Source organism: Chiroxiphia lanceolata, chromosome 9 (assembly GCF_009829145.1).
Source record: "Chiroxiphia lanceolata isolate bChiLan1 chromosome 9, bChiLan1.pri, whole genome shotgun sequence".
In the NCBI taxonomy this organism is placed as follows: Eukaryota; Metazoa; Chordata; class Aves; order Passeriformes; family Pipridae; genus Chiroxiphia; species Chiroxiphia lanceolata.
In genome coordinates this window covers 10,242,314-10,262,939 of record NC_045645.1, presented here as the reverse complement: position 1 = coordinate 10,262,939, position 20,626 = coordinate 10,242,314, and the positions used below count along the sequence as shown (strand labels likewise).

The 20,626-nt window shown below is 39.8% G+C and overlaps 1 protein-coding gene across 18 annotated transcripts in view; it reads left to right on the top strand.

Moving 5' to 3' along the window:
* The window catches only part of DAB1 (DAB adaptor protein 1), a 435,450-nt gene extending 419,698 nt beyond the window's left edge, over positions 1-15,752 (top strand). For 15 of the 18 annotated variants that reach the window (XM_032696501.1, XM_032696507.1, XM_032696516.1 and 12 more), the window contains 4 exons: positions 2,098-2,646; positions 3,480-3,607; positions 4,533-4,631; positions 12,679-15,752. In XM_032696501.1, coding sequence (XP_032552392.1) covers positions 2,098-2,646; positions 3,480-3,607; positions 4,533-4,616 — 761 coding nt within the window. In that variant the 3' untranslated portion in view covers positions 4,617-4,631; positions 12,679-15,752. The remainder of the gene's footprint in view (positions 1-2,097; positions 2,647-3,479; positions 3,608-4,532; positions 4,632-12,678) is intronic. The other 3 variants (XM_032696510.1, XM_032696517.1, XR_004358564.1) reach the window with 2 other exon arrangements.
* The last annotated feature ends 4,874 nt before the right edge of the window (positions 15,753-20,626 follow it).

Sequence of the window (20,626 nt, the reverse complement as noted above, 5' to 3'; positions counted from 1 at the left end):
GGTACAGTAGCAAGAGAGAAAAAAGCATTTTGTTTAGCTTTGGGATTTTTGTGGAAATGGTGAGTATCCTCTGCTGTCTCCTGTAAATAGAGGCTGAGACACAGAGAATTTGATTGCACTTCAAAGGTGTTCCACTTTGGCAAGTCCTGAGATGTCCTTTAGACTTGTGTTCCTCAAAGTGCTCAGGATTCCAAAGCTTAGTAACATTCTGCACAGACTGAGAGGTGTGTGGTTTGACTGCTGATCTCTCCCTGGATATGTTGCGAAAGCAGCACTCTCAGCTCCCCTTAGGAAAAGAAAGGAGGAGCAGGAGTGCCTTGAATCATTCAATAGTGCCTTTCTAATTGGTTAACTCCTTCTCTGATGGCATCCGATCTCAGAAAGGTTACGGTGATGGTGAAGTGTTTGGGGATAATGTCAGATGAAAACTCTCGCTGCTGGGATGAGGTTACAGCAGGGGCAAGATAAAAGGACATCTGGAGAATCCATCGTGGCCATTTATTGAAAAAGAAATGTATCTGAGCTACTGTTCCTTTCATCACTCAGTAATTTGGTCTTTCAAAGTTCAGTTTCTATTTTTTTATTTTATTTTGGGCTTTTCCCTTTACAATATTGCAACCACCCTTACATTTAGGATTACAAAACAACCTAGAAATACAGCGAAGAGAAAAAGGTACAGGAGGACTCAGGAAACACTCAAATTAGAAACAACAGTTTTAAAGCTATTAAAGATGAAAGAGAAGTTACATATTGCAAAGTATTAGCAATAAATAATGAATTTAAATGTGAAACAATGTATCTGTAAAGCACAGTTTTTTCTATCAGTGGAACATAATTATATTAGGTGATTTAATTTGTAAGATTTTTTATAGTAGTTTTCATTTCGGAGTATTTTTTGTTGTTGTAAATAAAAAAACACCTGATGATATAATTCCTACACAGTCAGCCTCTTGGTAGCTTGAGAGGAGGCTTCAAGTCTGACAGGAAGCAATTATAATTTTAGTTTTAATCTTTAATTTTCTCCCCAACCAAAGGGATGTTATACTAGCCTAATACCTGAAGCAGTTTGTTGTTATTAGGTATTTAGGGCAGCAGAAGCTCAAGATGTTTTTGATGTTCTCAAGTAATTGGGTAATAACCACATGTGAGGGGTTTTAATTGGAATTCATCCGGGCTCTTTTTTTTCATTATTATTATTATGCAATTTGAGACACTTCCTTTGCTTTTCGGAGTCCAAATGGTTTGAACTGTAACTGTGTCAAAAGAGTCGTTCTCTTGCAAGAAGGTCACACTGTCATTAGAGAGCCCTTGAGCTGTTATATAACATATATAGAGGTGCTTCCCTGTCCCTTAGAACCAGTTTGGCAGCTGTGCCATTGGCAGGAGTTGACTGGTGTTGGTGGGTCCCTCTCCCCAACAAAGAATAAAAGTGAAAAGGATGAGGAACTGCAGCAGGCAGGAGGGAATCCTGAGCATCCTCTTCCTTCCCTCTGCTTGCTCTGGCTGCTCATTTTTTAGCATCCATCCCAACCTGACTCTGTGCATCATATTCAGTCCCAGAGCTCCTTCTCCAAGGACAGGCGGAGGCGAAAGGCAGAGGGTGGGGCAGTCAAGGTTGCAAGAGCCTGTGGAACTCAGTGGTGTGGAGGAGGGTTGTGCTGGAAGGGGGTGAGTTTAGGAAGTGGTTTGGGAGCTGCTGTGGTTCTGGTGAGTGGTTTGACCAAACTGGTCCTGCTTTGACAGAGCACCATGGAAGGGGGCTGCCCAGTGCCCAGCTGCTGACCAGGTCCATGCACACAGGTCTTCACAGGCGCAGGGGGTGCTCACTGAGGAAGAAGAGGAGAGGGTTTTGTTCAGATGAGAGGAAGGATTATTGCCAATACCCACCAGCCTGTGGTTCTGTATACGAGTATTTGCTCAGTGATGTGAATCCGACTATGTCTTCCAGTTTTCTTTTCAAGTGTGCTGAAGCTCTGGGATCACTAATGTAGCTTGCACATCTCTGATTTATTGTGCTTGTTCTGCGTGCTGTTGATAGTAGCGTTAAAATCTTTCATCTCATTTTTCCCCCCCTCCTGCTCTCTTTATTCTTTGAAGGTTATGTTGCCATGGGAGCTGTTCTGCCCTCCTTCTGGGGACAGCAACCACTTGTTCAACAGCAGTTGGCCATGGGTGCTCAGCCTCCAGTTGCTCAGGTGATGCAGGGAGGACAGCCGATAGCGTGGGGCCAGCCCGGTATTTTTCCTCCTACTCAGCAGCCGTGGCCATCTGTAGCTGGTCAGTTCCAACCAACTGCCTTCATGCCAACACAAACTGTTTTGCCTTTACAAGCAGCCATGTTTCAAGGTACCATTGCTCCTATAGCTACAGTTCCACCCACAAGTGATTCCAACAGATCGAGTCCACAGACAGACAGGCCCAGGCAGAAAATGGGAAAAGAAATGTTTAAAGATTTCCAGATGGCTCAGCCTCCACCAGTGCCATCAAGAAAACCAGATCAGCCTTCCCTCAGTTGTACCTCAGAGGCCTTCTCAAGTTACTTTAATAAAGTTGGGATGGCACAGGAAGCAGATGATTGTGATGACTTTGACATCTCTCAGTTAAATTTGACTCCTGTGACTTCCACAACACCATCTACAAATTCACGTGAGTATTCCTATGCTTTCAGCCATGCCTTTCCTCAGATGTGACCGCTCCTCAAAGTATTTATTTCTGTTTTTTCATATAGTAAATTCCAACACAGATACAAACTGAGAATCTTCATGCATGTCCAGTTTATTAAATGTGTTCCAGCCATAAAGGAAAATATCAGAGAGGAATTTCAGAGACCACGAAGATGAACAGCCCAGATAGCTGAAGTCTGAAATTTAGTTTCTAAGATAGTAATATGTGTTTTGTGGTAGGGCCATGCAAACTGTTTGGCAAATGCCTATGACATTCAGACTTACAAATGGTTTCACTCATGTCCCATCCAAGCCATACTTTGCAGAAATTAGGGAATGGATATTTATTTTAATAGCTTGATGTACTGGACATGTGGGGAAATACATTGAAGAGCTGTAAAATAAAACTTATTGTGTTCATAGCATGGAGATGGGGGATTTTGCAGGTTGCTGAAAAGAGGAGTTCATGAGACACAGATTTACCAGGAGTCAGACGGAGACCTTTGGTTCGCTTACCTGCCAGAGGGCAGGCGACTCACACATTCTTAATGTAATGTAGCGGCATCTCCCTGGCTCCTAAAGACACAGGCCAGATGCAGCCAAACTTAATTTGGAAGTTGCCAAATGAAATCAAATACATGGAATTGATAATGACTACTGTGTTCAAATTTGCCTCGTACAGCTCCTCATCAGAAAATAATTTTTGAGAGTAATAAAGTTGAAGGCTATAAAGCATGAGCAAATTCTGTGCTGCTGTGTCTTTCTGAAGAAATTAACAGAATATATTCTGTTGCTGTTACCTTAATCTTTGTTTAGCTCCAACCCCTGCACCCAGACAGAGTTCTCCATCAAAATCATCAGCATCTCATACGAGTGATCCTGCTGCAGATGACCTCTTTGAAGAGGGGTTTGAAAGCCCAAGCAAAAGTGAGGAGCCAGAGGCTGTGAGTAACAACAAGGTTTCTAAACCCTTATTGTCTCTTTTTAGCTAGAAAAGACTCAAGTTAATTAAATGTTGTTTTGTAGTGTCAGAAGTAACTATTCCGGCAGGGCTGGGTGGTACTTAAGGAGGGGCTGCAGACAGAATTCACATCCTGCTTTGGGTTTGATAGCTGATAGCATGGCTTTTCCATTGATATGCACTAATATTGCATACAAGGAACCAAACTCAGAGTTCATATGTAAGGTTGTATATGTTAGTTGTATCTAATGTCTTTTTTAGCATACCAACATTCACTTACTCATGGTAAGGAAGTCTGAGGTAAAACAACAAACATGATGAGGCTGCAAAGAAAGATGTGAGAGTCTATGTGTTAAAATGATGGTTGATGTTGTCTTGCGCATTCTTGCATCCTAGTTGTTTGCCTAGTTACATTCCTCAATGTTCTGGCCCTCAATATGTGATTTCTTTGCCTTTATGGACCAAAGCAAGAAATGTTATCCAAGCAATGACTGTAAGTCCCAAGGTGTCTTAGGGAGGTAAGAGCCCGAGTGAGCCAAAGGCAAGAGGGAGTCTGTACAACAAAAGGACCCAAAGGTACAAAATAATGCAAGCTTGGACTCTTTCTGATTCACATGTTTTCACTGGCTTTCAGGGCTTTTTGCAGTTCTGGTTTGCCTGATCCAGTACCTTCTGAGGTCTGTGGCACTTCTGCCTGGGCTCCAGCAGGAACTGGGGAGGTTCTTTCCTGACTGCATCAACTATAGCAAACCATTATGGCTTTTGAGAACATATCAGGGGTGAGGTCTCACTTCCTGATTTTCATGAGATAGGATGTACTTGCTATGCCCACAGCATGAAAATAACCTCGTGTTGACTTTTCACTTTCTATTGTTGAGAAAAAAAGGTGTTATGTTCTTGTATTCTAGCCTGATGGGTCTCAGGCCTCCTCCACAAGTGATCCATTTGGTGAGCCAACTGGTGATACTATAAGTCCACAGGTCGGTAGCTAGATAGCACAGGTTGGGGTAGGTATCTGTCCTTTTTTTCTCTACACCTTGAGGTGTTCACTTATTCTCCCACCAGTGCCTACCATTGCTTTCATGGATGCATGGTTTATTTTTCCTTTTCATCTTTCCGTTTGACCTCTCCATCATCCACAGTGTATTTCTCATGCTTGGTGGTTTGCATGGCTTTTGCCATTCACTAAGTGTTGCAGCTTATGCAAATATGTGTGTTTCAGCTGCCTGCATGCTTTAAAGAAATGTAGACTTATTTTACTTTGTGTTCAAATTCTAAGGGCAAATAGGGAAACTGAGCCATTACTAACAATGTATTAGGCATTTTTTTTATCAAATCCACTCTGGCCTTCAGTCAGATGTAACATATTAAATGGAATAAGACATCTTACCCATAGACATAACAATCATTAAATAAAATTATATAATGATACATGAATGTCTCTACCCTAAATCAATGCGATAATCAGTAGAAGAAGCACGTTTATTATCTGCTTGTAAAAAATATTGAAATGGGTTTGTGTATTTTTATCTCCGACTGCAAATTAAAAACATTAGAAAATTATGATCATTCATATTAGCATTGGTATACTGATGTTTTAAAAATTACTCATCAATGTAAGTCATTTAAATTCAGACAGATGGGAAAAACGATCTTTTCATCTTTTGTGTTACAGAACATGGTAGAAAATGTGGCTCCCAGTGAATGTTCTGTGATTTGTTTCAATACAGTAAATATGTTTTGCCAAAAAGACAGTGAAGCTACAAAGTTTTATGAGTGCTAAGCATTGTTATTCCATCCAAAGACTCTCTAGTGTTGCTATTTGAAGGATATGTTTCCTTGTCTTTTCCCTATCTGCCATTCTGCAATATTTGATATTGCCCAAATATGTGATCTGATACGGCTTCTGTGCTCCAGCACAGAGCTCCTGGAGCAAATAAGTAACAGTGGTAGAACCCTTTCCATTTTTGTACAGAAATTGCACTGGGTTTACTAGCGACTTACCCATCCTGAGCCAAAGTAATTTGGTTTCAACTCAGAATTAATAGTTTCATTTGGAGTCAGTTTACTTTGTGCATTAAATATGATTTAAAAAAATCTTAGAGCAACTTAGCTTTGATCCATTTGGGAAGAATAAGATTATCTCTTAATAATATACGGTGCTGTGAGAAGGCATCTCCCCCTTCCTTAGCTTCACAAATGTAATGCTCAGCTCTTGGAGGGCTGAAGCAAAAGTAGCATTAAGCTTTGTGTCTCATTGAGTCTAAAAATGACAGTGTAAGGATGCAGTCAAGCTGGGATGAGCTGCTCTAGCAAGAGCACTTGATATTTACTCCAATGAGAGCTGCTTCTGCAGGTGGATGGTGCCACATAATAATTTGGCTGTGTCTTTGCTGACATCACCAGCTCTTCCAGCTTCAGACCACTCCAAGAGTTCTTTCCTAGGTCGAGAAAGAGGACTTTTGACTTTTGAGTCCTACACTCTGGAAATCCACATACATTTGTTTATTATGGTTTATCATACTCAGGGCAATTCTGAAATTCATCCTGGGGAGAGTAATGATAAAATCTCTGATTTTTTGACAGTCACAGATATAGTTAAAATCATTGCTAAACTACCATCACACACATTTACCTGCCAGGAGTTCTGGATAGAACTTGAAACAGCAATTTAAGTCTGGTAATGCATCCTACCATGTAAGGGAGTTGAGTGAGGGACTCCTTTTGTTCTGCTTTTATGTAACACATAGCAAAATACGTTCTTTTACCCATCAAGAGTATCTGGGAGCTACAAGAACAATATATTAGCAGTGATTCCATACGGGTTTTCTGTATTTTTTGTTAATCCCTGCAGAGTCTTGCATCAAATATGTATAATTCTCAGGAATTCTGGGAAATGTTAAATAATGTTACTGATTATCGTATTACAGTAATTCCTAGAAGCTTTCGGCAGGAACAGGAAGCTGAACAAAAAGAAAGCCCCTATCCAGTGAAGTTTCACTAATATCATTGTGGCTGTGTGCAGAGCCATTCAGCAGCAGTCCGTAGGAAATCCACTTGCTAAAGCCAGCCCATCGAATTCTGAAGCCTGGTATCATCAGAGCAATGGGAAGTCTAATCTCCATGGAAAATTATCAATTCAGGACTTACTACTGAGTTGTGTATTGAGCTCTGCATTTGGAGAGAAACTTAATGGGGAGAAACATGTAGTACAAAAGAATCACAGTCTGCATAAAAGCCACTTTTGTGGCTTAGATGGGAGATTACTTCACTCTTTGGAACATGGTTCTTACCCCAGGAACAGCACAGTAACAACTCGGCTGAATTGACCTCTCAGGAGCACAGCATAGTATTGTGTGCAGAAATTTCAAATATATCTGTTCCCAGCATCTTTGAAATCAGCCCATATAGTATCTTCACTTATCTTAATGTAGTCAGAATACTCACCTGCCTAGCTTTTGCACCCTGGTCTTTCAAGGTACCACAGCAATTTGATGTCTTGATTCCTTCTGATACTTTATATTATCATTTAGTTACTATCTTCTTTTCTCCTATTTTTCCTCTCTTCCTTTTGCAGTCTTCAACTTCAGCTCTCAAAATCTCATCCTACCAGTAGCTGTTCTATAAGTCACTCTTCCACAAATAGCTATGAGTTCTTAATAGGTACATGTGACACTTTATGGATATATTACATTTTTGTCCCTCTATGGTTGAAGATAAGAAGCAGAGAAGTCTAACTTTCACAGGTGAAATAAGATCAACTCTTTGCAGGGCTGTTTATAGCAAAATTTGTATTTACTTGTTTTCCCTTTGTTCATGCACCACATTGAGGCTGGATGGTCTTTTTCCAGAAGGGGTGAAGAGAACACTGAATCAGATGACTGCCATCTTCAGCTGATTTGTGTTTTATCCCTACTGCTGTCTTTAGATTGTGTGTGGGATAACTGTGATGAAAGGAGAGAGAGGGAAAGAACTGGTTTTAGCTGCAATTCTACCCAATGTGTTAAACATTTCTTATTATTGACATTTTACATTAAAGCAAGAAGTTTGAACAGAGGAACAAATGCAGCTCTAGTGAGATGCTGCCCGGTTCAAAACTTGCACTGGCAATCATTCATGAGAGATTCTCAAGAAACCTTCAAAACATTTGTGGCTAAAGCATATCTTCCTGAAAAAATTGTTTAGTTGTTCTGTGAAATGTGTGCAGACAATTATAAGCCCTCAAAATATGTCACACCCTTCACAATGCTATCAGCACTGTCAGGAGAGCAACAGTTCATTAGAATATTTGTCTGTCAGCTTTTGGTGGTGCTTCAGTGGCCTGCTGCCATCATCCATCTTTGAGCAAATGCCATTCTTAGTGATAAATGTTCCTAATAATCTTAGTCAGCTCCAGGATGGACTGCTATAATTCTTTATTTGGACTGGTTTTAGGAAGTTGAGAGAAAACAGAAAATTATGGACAAAGCACTGGCTTATCTGGGAGCTTAGTGATCTTCAGGAGGGCATATCAAGCTGATTCTTCATCCTCCTCTTCCTTCTGCCCCTTTTCTATTGCACCAGGATTTGGAATGGGCTCTGCATATTAAAGGCTGTATTTGCAAGACCTCTTCCTATCATTCACCTGGCTCAGTAGGAACTGTATAGAGTCCAACAAGAAATTCGTAATGATTATAGGTGACCTGTTAGGCTCTAGAACTGTCATTCTCAAACTGAAGACGCAGAACTGAGCAGGGCTGTGCTCCTGAGAAAAGTAGTGTTGTGTCTTTGGAAAGGGATCACAGTTTGGGAAGTATTGTTTCATTCCAGAGAAATCCTAAAATTGACATTTCAAGTCTCATACTCGATTGTTCATCATCATATTTCTCAGGGAATCTGAAGGGCCATGAATAGAGAAATTCAGGCTGCTTTGTGAATGGGGGCATCCTACAGATTTGCCTCCATCTCCACTGCTACAATCCTCTCCAAGTTTTTAGTTTTCATGTGACCAGCTTATACACAGGCTTCTCACTTCTTCCACTGTTATCAAGCCCACCCAAAGTAGCCATGTGCCCTTCCATTCCTCCAGCTTTTTCCTCCAAACAAGAGAAAACATACTGTGTAGCTTGTGTAGAGCCACAGTCCTTGCTGACTGGCATCCCAGCAGTTCAATTTGGGGATGAGCTCTCCTCACTTTATCTGTAATGAGGTCATTTAAAAGTTCCCTGTCTTCTGCACAACTGATTTTAAAAATCTGCCTGTGATATTTTAGTATCTTTGAGACTTCTGAACAACTGGAACTGGCCATTAGGTTCAAAAGTCTTAAGTCTTCAAAATGCTCAAAGGAGCATTGGCAGTTATGTAGATGGGAAGTATAATTGTGTAGCTACTGTTTTGTTAGGAACGGAGCCCAGAAATAATCAGCGTGTTTCATGGCTGCAGTTCAGTTTTATACTGGGACCAAGATGGAGCAGGTTCATATTTCTGAGTAGTTCTCATTGCTTTTTCATTTTGTGGATGTACAGCATCCATCTTGATACTAAAATGACAGAAACTTTTAAAATTATAATAATTAAACTGGATATTTGAAACTAGGAACTATTCCTAAGTAGGCTTATAATAAGAATAGAGGCATTCTCCAGTCATTATCCTGAACTAGAAGGTTGGTATATTTATGCTGCTAATAGAGGTTAGCTGTAAGGAAACCCCTAAATATTAAAAATTAATAATTAATAATAAATAATAAATAAAAACTGGCTGTTAATGGGCCAATAGGAATGACCTGTCTTATCACCAAAAATCTTTGATTTGAACCCCGCTTGCCAACTTTACTATGTCCTATTTTGCTGAGTCAGCATGCAATAAACAGTGAAGACGCATCACACTCCCACCCCCTTCACTTGCATCCCCAGCACAAGATGCTCATTTTGTCTGGCTCTCTAGCACTCTTATTTCATGAAACTCTTATCATTTGAGCCTGCCCTTTCTGATCAGTCAGCCAGGAGTAAAACTGGCACTGAGAATCTGTTGTAAAGGGCAAGGAAATCTATGCAGGCCTCACCTCTTCAATTGAGTACATCTTGCCTGAAGCTCTGCACATAGCAGGGTGTCTCAAAGTGATGAAAGGGCTGCCACGGTAAAAATAGTCTCTTCCTAACCCAGTCCCGTGTTATGTTTTGTGAGTGAGTTCACCTCTGCAAGCCTAAGTAGGTTCTGAGTCTTTCAGGAGATGTTCTCCAGTGATTAGTTCTGCTGTGGAGCAGATGTTAATATCTTTAAATTGGATGCAAATTTACTTCTAGTATTTACATAATGTTATTCAAAAGCATTAGCGACCTTGTTGCCTCATGCAGTAGTATGCTACACCAGAAATACTTGCAGTTTGCTGCAGTCTTGTCCCCCTTAAAATAAGAGTAAACTGATTTGCAGCATGAACTATCTCTAGAATATAGCAGCAAAAAAAAAAGGGTGCTTCCAGTTGTCATCTTGGTTTCTCCCTGTAGATTGATGAAAGCACATCACCAGTGCTTCTGGGCCAATTCAGAAAGGAAAACACTTTGAGATTCAAGGGGGTTATGTGAATTAGCAGCTTTGTTTGCTGTATTATCTGTTTGTCTCTTTTTGTTCTGACAAAGACCAGTTCTTTCCTTTCCTTCCCTCCGAGTCTGTTCCTAATGCAGTGGTAGAAGTAGAAAGCAGAAAACATTGCTGAGATGGTTCTGATACTGTGAAAAGAGTTATGCTCACCTGCCTTTTCATAACAAGCCCTGTGACTTTTGCATGGAGTGTGTACAAAAAGGGGGTGTATTTCTGATTTCAAGACCCTCCAAAACAGTGCCCAGCACTGTGAGAGAAACTACTCATGAAGTCAATAGCACTCAACTCTCCTTTTACCTCTTTTCTGTCCCTTTCTGCTCTCTTTTACCCTTTTGAGTACCCGTGTCAATACTTTACAGATACCATTTGCAATGTTGGGCTACAGGCACGATGTGCTGCTTGAATTAGCTCAAAATAATATTAGAAAACGAATCTCAAAAACTTTGGCTGGGAAGATTGCACACAATTATTGCAATTAATTTCTCATTTAGGCATCTGAAGGGGGAAATCAACTGAAAGGAAGACATAAGAACACACTTTTCATGCAAAATGCCCAGGTCTAAATGTAAAGGCTGCCTCATGTGCGATGTAAAGTGCTGATGACCGATGATGAGCTCCTCCTCCTCTTCCAAGGGTGTCAAGTTCAATGGCACCTTAGGACACTTGTTACTTAAGCACATCTGCATATCTTAAGGATATTTAAGGACAGCTCTAACAAGCAGGCTTGACATTTTGAAAAGCTCTTTTTTTCCCTGAAGGCATTTGGAAAACTGACATCTTTTGTTCCAAAGGGGTGTTCTCCCTCCCTCTCCTTTTCTTCTCCTCCTTCTTTTCACTTCACTTTGCAATCACCTCAGGTTCAGCAACTGCCTGAAGAATGGCCTGGTGTGTGTCAGGTTCACACATTAATTAGTACAGATTTTCTCTGAACTAGCTGTGATAGATCATTCTGGCAGCTTCATGTCTGTGGTACGTGAAAATTGGCACAGGTAGACTTAACACACAGTATGTGAAATGCAGTTATTTACTCTCAGTCATCTCTTCTGATTACCTTCGGTTTTTCAAGGTCACAAAATATATTTGCTTCTTGCTCGGGATAATTTCAGAAACCTTCATTTAATCATTCCAGAGGATTTCTCTCATCCTCTCATAATGCTTGTAGTGTACTCAAGGGCTTCATGTAGGTAGGAGATGGGGAAACAGGGTCCCTGCACAGTCCAGAAACGTAGTAATTTCAGAGAATAAGAGACAACTTTTCTTGGCGTAGAGGAAACAGGTCATATTTTGGATTTGTTGTGTTTGCTCCTCATTCAACACAAGCTGCACAGTGAAGCAGGAGAGGGCATTGGGACAGGACACTGGCCAGGTACCCTGGGCACAGAGTACATACAGCCCTATGAATCCCCCTTTGGGTTGTTTTTCCCATCCTCAGCATTTGTATAAGCAGTGATTAAATTCCTGTGCCATCCCCTGGCAGACATGTCTCTGCTCCACAGTGCCCAGTGATTTGCCAGCCTTCAGAGGTTTTTTTGCTCCTGCTAATGCTGCTATAACACGAGTTGATTCTAACTTGGTTAAATTCAACGTCGTGGCGTGGTATTTGAATATTTATCAAGCTGTGGAGAGTTAATGCAGTATGGCATTAATTAGCCTTTCTGCCTGTCTTGTTCTTTTTTTAGATGTCATTCTTAGTTTAATAAATTACTTTCTGGAAATGAAGTAGAATGGATTCCAGGGTCCATGGGTGATTTGCTTCCCACCGCAGCCAAGATGAACATAGTATTAAGCACAGGGTGTCAGCTATGAAGCAACGCTGAAGAACATGGCAGCTTTTCCCCCTCCCCATCCAGGAAATTCCCCAGAAAGTATCCATTAACAAATTGACACACTGTCCTCCTGGCTTTAATGATTGTACTAATAGTTCTACAGACTCCTAATCAAACTGAGCTGGGCTAGTGTTCCTCGTTCTTCACAGGCAACTCATGTTGTTATTTTAAATCCCATCACAGCTTCATTAGCTCAGTTTTCCGTGGCGGTTTCTGTTTGCAAGTGGTTTTCTCCCTGAGTTGTGTAAAACCCACAGGTTTGTTCTGCTGTTGTGCTGCTGGGGGGGTGTCTTAGCCTGGGACGAGTAACACCCTTTTACGCTGGCTACACTTCTGGTCTCTAAACTTCCAAGCATCCGGTCAGATAAATTATCATTTAATTTCTTCATATGTCTATGCCCAGCAGTGAAAATCAGTGCATGGCCAGTGCTGGAAGAGGAATTTGATAGTAAGCATTCATTTTCTGAAACAATGTCCTGTTTTCTTCGCAATTTACCCTGAGTACCCTAATCACTCAAGGCAGCACAGAAAGCAAACACTTCCTTTGGGTTTTGACTGACAAAGTGTTGCTGTTCTCAAGCAGATGTTCTTAAAATGTTCTAAAAATGCTGTCTGGAGACACCTCCACTTATTTTATTTTTGTTATCCCCAGGAAGCAGAACCTCTCTACGCCCAGATTAACAGACCTAAGAAATAGCATTGTTACAGGCTTGTGGTGCTCCAAGACTCAAACGAAACCCAACAACCTGGCAGGCCTTTGGCTTTCATGCTTTTTTCCAATTGATTTTGTCTGACAAGGAGAGAGATTGCCCTTCTGGACTGGCTCTTCGAGTGTTCCTGATGTGTTTTTTTTTTGGCAACCAATGGCAGATTCCTATGGCAGCACAAAATAAAAACTCTCCCTGCTTATCATACCACGAGTCCAGCCCCGTCCCCACAAGTGGTGGGTATCCAGACTAGGAAATCTTACTCCTCGGTCTTCTTTTAAAGATTCGTTGTCTTCTGTGTGCCACATATTGAGTAATAGACATTTCTTTTTCTTTTGAGCAAAAAGCAGAGTCTGTATGTAGCAGTGGCATTATCATTCAACAGCCTTTGGGGCACAAGTCGGCACTTTTTATGTCACGGTGACATGTTTTTCATCATCATTTACATCAGGCTGATCCTGACCCTTTTTTTTCCCTATGTAGACATATTTAAATAACAACAACAAAAAATACTGGTGGTGTCAATTTTTTTTTTATTTTATTTTATTTCTTATTCTGTAGTTTTGTATGAGTGACAGATCTAACTGCAGAACGCCTCCTGCGGAAATGATTCCCAACTTGAAACCACAGAATGAAACTTGGTTGTTTATCCATCCTGACTGAAATGTTGCCAAATGGACCTTTAAGTTCTAGCACATCATGAGGAAGAAATGCTGCTTTCTGTTGGAATACTCATGTTGTGGGCAGAGAAAGGACCTGGAGTCCCACTGAGGAAAGACAAAAGAGTCAGTATTTCCTAGGAAACTCTAAACAAAGTACAGAAAAGGAATATTTTTATTTCTTCAGTATCTTGCTGCTGTAATGCTATGCAGACAAGTGTTTTCTTCTCTGTGTGCCATTTTTGATGAAAAAAAATCATTTGCCAAATAATACTGGTATGCTTCTGGTTTAAGAGTTTGGCTGAAGCGGACTTTATAAATGGGACAAGGACGGCATGGATTTTGGAATAACAAACTGATTCTGTGATCAAATTGTTCATCTTTATCACTTTTTGTACATCAGAAAAATCAAATGGGATTTTTATTTTATAACTTGAAAAAAAAATCTTACTGTTAAACTCTTTAAATGTTTAAGGGGAAATGGCTTTAAGGAGTTCGAATGAAAATTGCCAGTTTTTTTGTAAATATAAATGTTATGAAAATTCTTTTACTAATGCCATTACACAGTAGAGAAGGTAGCAAGTTGCAGTGCTTGGGAGGGGTGGCAAACCCAATTTGTGGTTCTCACATCACATATGTTTTTTCACATGCTTACAATAATGGGCTGAAGCTCAAGTGCATTTGCCAAAAGCAGTCAGCTTGTCAGCGACTAGTAAAATTAATGGGAACACTTGATTTTATGGTCTAGCGTTATCACACGGACATATTCCACTTACAAGAGCTCACATGTCATAGACATTCCTTTGAACCTCTGCATAGAAGTCATCAAACTGTTTACACGCAGAACAAAAGAATTTAAAACTTCCTTTTTTTACATTTATGAAGCAAAAGTGCAGTGTTTGGGTTCATATGTTTAGCACATGATTTTCATAAAGAATCTATATATTTTTGCCCTACAGAGAATTGTTATACAGGTCAAATGTGTTTTCCTGATGTTCCTATGCAGTTACAGTATATTGAATTTAGTGGTTTAACACTAAAAAGACAAAAAAAGAAGAAAAAAATGAAAAAAAAAAAGAAAAAATAGAAAAAGGAAAAAAGGTTAAAGAAATCAAATGATTAATCAGTTTTTAGGGTTATTGTGCAGATTTTGATTTTAAATTGACACATTAGGATTTACATTTTTTGTCATGATTAAAATAGGCCTGGAGTTATAAATGTTTTACTTTCTTTCATCTCTGTTATAAGCTAAAAATGGTTTAGAAGACAGAATAACTGGGGTGGCAACTGTTGGTATGTGCAAAAAAGTCTCACAACATGATTCCAGTCTTTTATTTTGAATTAGAGAAATTAGAGAAATGTGCGTTACCGAATGTATGTGAATGAAAAATTAGCTGTGAATAGACCTAATGAACCTGCAGAGAAGAGAACTTTTATCCTCATTCACGGTCATCTGATGCTTCTTCCTTAGTCATGTGCGAACAGCTTTGTAGCAAATCTTATTTTCCCACCTGAAGAAAGATCAATTTTTCTAACTGGAAAAGATATTTAAAATTTGGCAGATTGAGTGTTTCAGGATTAAAAGCAGAGGTAAAAGTGTTTCTAAAGGACATTTCTGTAAGAATATTTTCATAATTTGCACAGTGGTGCTACTTTCTTCCTCAGTGGGTTTTTTTTGGGTTTTGTCCTACACGTGGAACCTCAAAGACAGTTTTGGTTCATCATAGACATTTGAGGTTTAGTGTTGTCAGTGCATTTCCAATTATGGGGTAAAACGTTGAAAGAAGAGATTTATGTCTCAGAGGATCCATTGACATCATATTTATAGGAAGCGGATCATTAACGAATAGGTGCCGAGGGAATGAGGCTGGAATTTTAGTCTCCTGAGAGACGGCTGGACCATCACCATGGACCTTTGTCTTACCTTTACCTATGCTCATAAATAAAAAACAGTTCCAAGTTGTCTTGTCATATGATCGTCCTTGTCATGGTTGAGATGCTGAGTCAAGAGGGCTGGAGGGCCTCTGCACTGTACCAGTATTGTAGATAACTGAAATATCCAGCTTGTGCAATTGTTTAATCCCTCATCCTTCACTAGCACTAAATTCGTCACTTTAAATTTAAAAACCAGGGAATCCCACCACCCATCCTGTAATCATCCCCCATAGGTTCTTGATCTTTACCTGTCATGAAAAGATATTTTGATAGATCGTAGTCATCCAAGTGTCTGATGAAACCTTTCATCTAATAACGTACTGGGCACCTTCTTTGCAAAGATGTTTACTCCGTGGTTTTCATTCATTTTTATTTCTGCATTCTGACACTTATTTTTTTAATAAAGATGAGAAAGATAAAATGACTGTTGCAGTACATTTCTAAACCTACTTTAACTTTACCTCAGATAATGACCATTTGTTAACATATACGGACACATTATTTTTAACTTTATGTATAACGCATTCAACAACAATGAAAGAAACCAACAAATTTTTAGAAATTTTCCATTAATTTCTGTAACACACCATGTAATACTGTTATGAATAAAAACATTAAAAAAAGGTGTCATTTCAGTAAGTTTGTTTCCTAGCTTTTGCTCTTCCGGGATAATTCTGCCATTCTTACTGTGCGGTGTTGGTGTTTAACATGGACAGTATTTTTGACAGTAGAAGTATCTGGGAAAGGAGAAAATCCTCGAATTGGGGGATAACTATCTTAAACACTAAGTGTAGCTTATCTTGCAGATACATAATTTGCTGATTTCAGTTGCTGCCTCCATCTTTTTGGGTGTTTTAGGATGAGCATTCCAAACCGGTAGGTATTTTTATCACCTCTTGCAAAATTACACATTCCTGAGAGAGGCCACGTTGTTTGATGCTCCCAAAGCTGGTGTACCTTCTTGGCATGAGAAGCTGAAATTAATTTTGGTCACATTTTTCATTCAAGTAAGATTTGAAATTAAAAATGTGCATTTAAACTTGGCACTTTTGAAACCAGAAACACACACACCCCCCCCCAAAATTTCCAGTAATATGCACAGAACTGAAAGCAAAGCCTTGATCCCGTACCACATGGTAATTATACCACCTTCTGTATCAGGGGGACCTTTCTGCTGCTTGGGGCAACGTGTAGGGTTTGCTGGTGTGAAACTCTCAGTGCCACATGCAAAATAATAATGTTTGATATTCAGAGGTACCAAGCACTGGATCTTTTGGTTGAGAAGGAATAGTACCATTCTTTGCCAAGTGGGTAATGCAATAAAGGTAATAAGGGTAAGAAATACATGTTTATTTACAGGAAGAGAGAGAGATGTGAATGTGTGCACATGTACTTTACTGTGTTTCTACTTTTTGATGTCTCATCCCTTTCTCATCCACCAGAAATGCCCAGTAGGTCGTGCTGAAACATTGATTGCCTTTGCCAATGAGGATTGTTGAAATACTTGGATCCCACCTAAGAATAAAGGTCATTCTGTTGTGATGAAAGCACACCAGCATTAATGTCATTTTGATTTGTATGTGGGCTAACTGTGTTCAGATGTCCTTGGGAGGAAGAACATGATCTCTGGTTCTCAATGAGCTACAAATAATTAACTTAAAGTGAAAAAAGATGTAGCTAAGCATGTATTTAAATGAAAATGCATTTTTACAATACAGGCCAAATCTGCTCTTGTTGGTATTCTTCTGGTACTCTCACTGTGAAGTTGGTTGAAAAATCAGAAAAGTTGGCTTATGTTGCACAGTTGCTATGTAAACTCGGTTTAAAAATTCAGAAGGAGCAGGTTTGAGATCTAATCTGGCAGTGGTGAGGAATCTTGAAGTAGGAAGGACCTGGCTGTGTGTTGGCATTGTTCAGAAGGGGAAAAAAGTCTGATTCTTTCTGTGCTGTGTTTATGTACTGTATTATGTTAATACTGCTGTAACTTAAGCACACTAGGAGTCTGTAGATTGTATATGAGAGTATCCAACTCAGACATGCTTAGTTCAAGAAATGGTCCCAATTTAACTAATGCTAATTAAGGCCATGATCTCCTGCAGTAATGAGAATTTATTTAGCAAACAGTTTGCAGAATCAGCCTGCGGTTTTACAGAAGTGAGAACGCTGACAGATCTCTCTTTTCCTCAGTGACTTCTGGGAAAGTAATTGATTGTATAGACTGGGAATATGCAATTTTAACTCCCTTACGTTGGATTAAAGGCAATGTTTTATGTGCTTTAATCACTAGTCAGTGACAGTTGCTGCAGCAGGGAAGTTAACCTCTTTCTGGCTGTTTGTAGGTTGTGATATGATTTTCATGCAACGTTTCCTTTTTTCTTTGCTTTGCTTTCTAAAGAACTCCTGTCAAGTTCATATTTTTTACTTTTCTGGCAAATGCTCTTCTCAGTCAGAAGAGTTATCACGTCAAAGAAATGAAAGGGGATATCTGTTGGCAGTTTTCTACAGAGATTTGAGTCCGTTCTCTACAATTACCTCTCTAAGCCAGCGTGGAATGCACACAGTGGTGAATGAACAAAGGGAAAGTCCCCATGACCACCAGAAAATGGAGGCACTGCTCCTGGCTTCTCATTCTGCTCCTGTTATGTGCCATCAGTGGGACTCATCTCCTGTTCCTGGCTGTACTCTGATGATACTACTGCAAAAGTTATGATTTTTCAGAGTGTTTCAGTCGACTCTCTTGTGACAAGATCTTATACTGATTTGTTTTTTAGGATCAGCCCAATTCAAAACCTTTATTTTGTTGTTTTTAAATACCTGAGGTAAAGCTGGCATGGGGAAGAATAAAGGGTTGTTTTTTTCTTGCTGTCTGAAAGTGTGGGGAAACTGAATTATACATTTCAGCATGACAGTGAGGAATATGGGGAGATACCCTGATACGATTTCCTGAGTACCTGTGACATTGCCTGTCTCTTTCTAAAATTATTCTACTGGAGGCAGGAAATATCAGGTCTATTAGTGAAACAGCTCTCTGGCTATTAGTTTTTAGAGCTTTAAATAGTCTTATCTCAATGGATGTGTTTGCCCTGTGGCTCATCTATCACCCTAAAATGTTTTATCAGCACCTGAAAAATCTCAATGAGAAGAATAGCCTCAGATGTTGCCCATTCAAGGGGCTTTCAGATACAGAATGTATTTTTTTTAAAAAGGGTCTTTTAAGATCTGATACTGTTTGCTGGCTTTTCAGCCCTATTTCATTGCTCCTGTAGCACCACTTCTATCAATACTTCTCACCAGCAAAGAAAGGAAATCATAATAGATTAAAAGAAAATCAGGTTAACAGGCAGCAATCATTGTCCATTCAGCCTCAGACATTTGTGAAAATAAAGGATTAGGAAGAATTATTGCCAGGTACTAGCTGTGAAAAAGCTTTTTCTGGCATCTTTGTCTTCTTTAACAGTCATTAGAGGTCTAAGAACAGCTCTCAGTTGCAGAAGCCAGCTGTATTTTAAATCAGCAGAAGTTACAATGCTATGTTGCATTTTTTGTAAATTTTGTACTATTTGACATAGATTATGAGTGTCTTGGTTTTTTCTTTTAAAAATGCTGTTTCTAGTTTGAAAATGAGTTTGTGTGTGTGTTATCTTGAGGTCTAATGGACAGGAGATGGAGACAAGGGATGGGGCATCGTGGGGTTATCTTTCTTTGTATACTCAGTTCCCTGTCTTATCATCTTCACAAGACCTTAGAGCTTTCAGAGTAGGTGAACCTGTGTCAGATTTGGCCTGAGTCACTGTGAGGCATTATTTTTAGTGAATCAAAAGCCAGAAGAGGAGAATTAAGCTCACCAAGGTGAGTTTTTTATGTCCAGGGCCTTTCAGAGACCAGCCTCAGCACCAGAAAATAACTGTATTATTAAGAAAAAGTGTGATGCAATAGAGTCAGTTGTAGAAAGCATTTGAAAACATTCTTTAGTTTTAAATTTTGCCATGTATTTGCCATCTTACGTTCTTCACCATTAAAGTTGGTGGGAAGCTTCCTCTTACCCTTGAATGAGCCAATTGTGTTCTTCTGCAGAAGGAAATGTGTTACCAGTTCCAAAGCAGGGAATAAAAAAGTTGCCTCAGAGAAGGAGAAAAAGAAACTCTCTTTGAAAAGTGACTAATGGTACTGTAAACAGCTGCTTGCTGGCTCCAGTCTGACGTTTCCCAGGGAGGGTCTCTCACCTCTGATGTGTTTCACAGTTTTTCTTTGAACAGGAAACTGCCATTTTAAAAAAACATCATGTTTGGTGAAACTGTATGGGTTTTGTTTACAGAGAGCAAGGGGTCACAAGCTTGAGTTGGGGTTATGAACTCTGCAAAGGATGTGTTGCACTTGCAAGCTTGATGTTCATAGAAAGGGCACAAGAAAGGCTTCATTTTCAACTGTGATGAAAGCGACATTCAGTGACTTACAGTGTTGTTAGCACTAAGTGCTTTGGGACTTACAAACAACTCAGCAGACAGACATAACTATTACAGTCAGCCACGGAGGAGCAGCAAGACTGGGGGAAGAGGACACTGTTATAGGGCAACATTCCCGCTGATCCATGGACCCAAGGAAGCAGAAAATGAGCTGTGGTTGTTGTCAAACTTTATGTGTTAGACCTACCTCTAATTCAACCAGATTGTAAACTATGTGTAGAACTTGACTGTGCTTTTCAGTTCTCTCTGAAAAGTATGTTAATGTGTAGGGAATTCCTTCTCCTGGGTCCCTGCTGCTGTTTTAAGCTCACTTCCTTCTGCTAATGCACCACTTCCTTCTGCATGTTCACCACTGAGATGTGCATGGTGAGAGGCAGCAAAACAAAGACAAGCAGCAGACAGAAGCAAATTGCTTGGAGAATTCCACATGCTGGGATCACTGTCATGGTTTGCAGTTAAATCTAGAGGGTGCTCTATATTTATAATCTTAGTAATGTTTTACTGGTGTTGAAATATTGGATGTGTACTCTATTTCCCAGCCAGCAAAAGTCCCATGGATGGAAAGGTCTTTTCTGTTAGTTTGTTTTTTGGGTTTTTTTTTGTTATGGACAAATGATTAACTGAATCAATTGTGTCAAAGGTTGAGCAAGCTGTATCACACAGGCACATCTTGGGTTCAAGCTGGGGCAAAGTCATTTGAAACAAAAAAATGAGGCAAAAGAGGCAAACAGAAAGCTTTGCACAACCTAAGTCATCTTCCCTAACGGTTTGTCCTCCATGTCTAGAGGGCTGTTAATCACTAACTGTGTGCTCAGTAACTCTGGGTTAAAAAATGG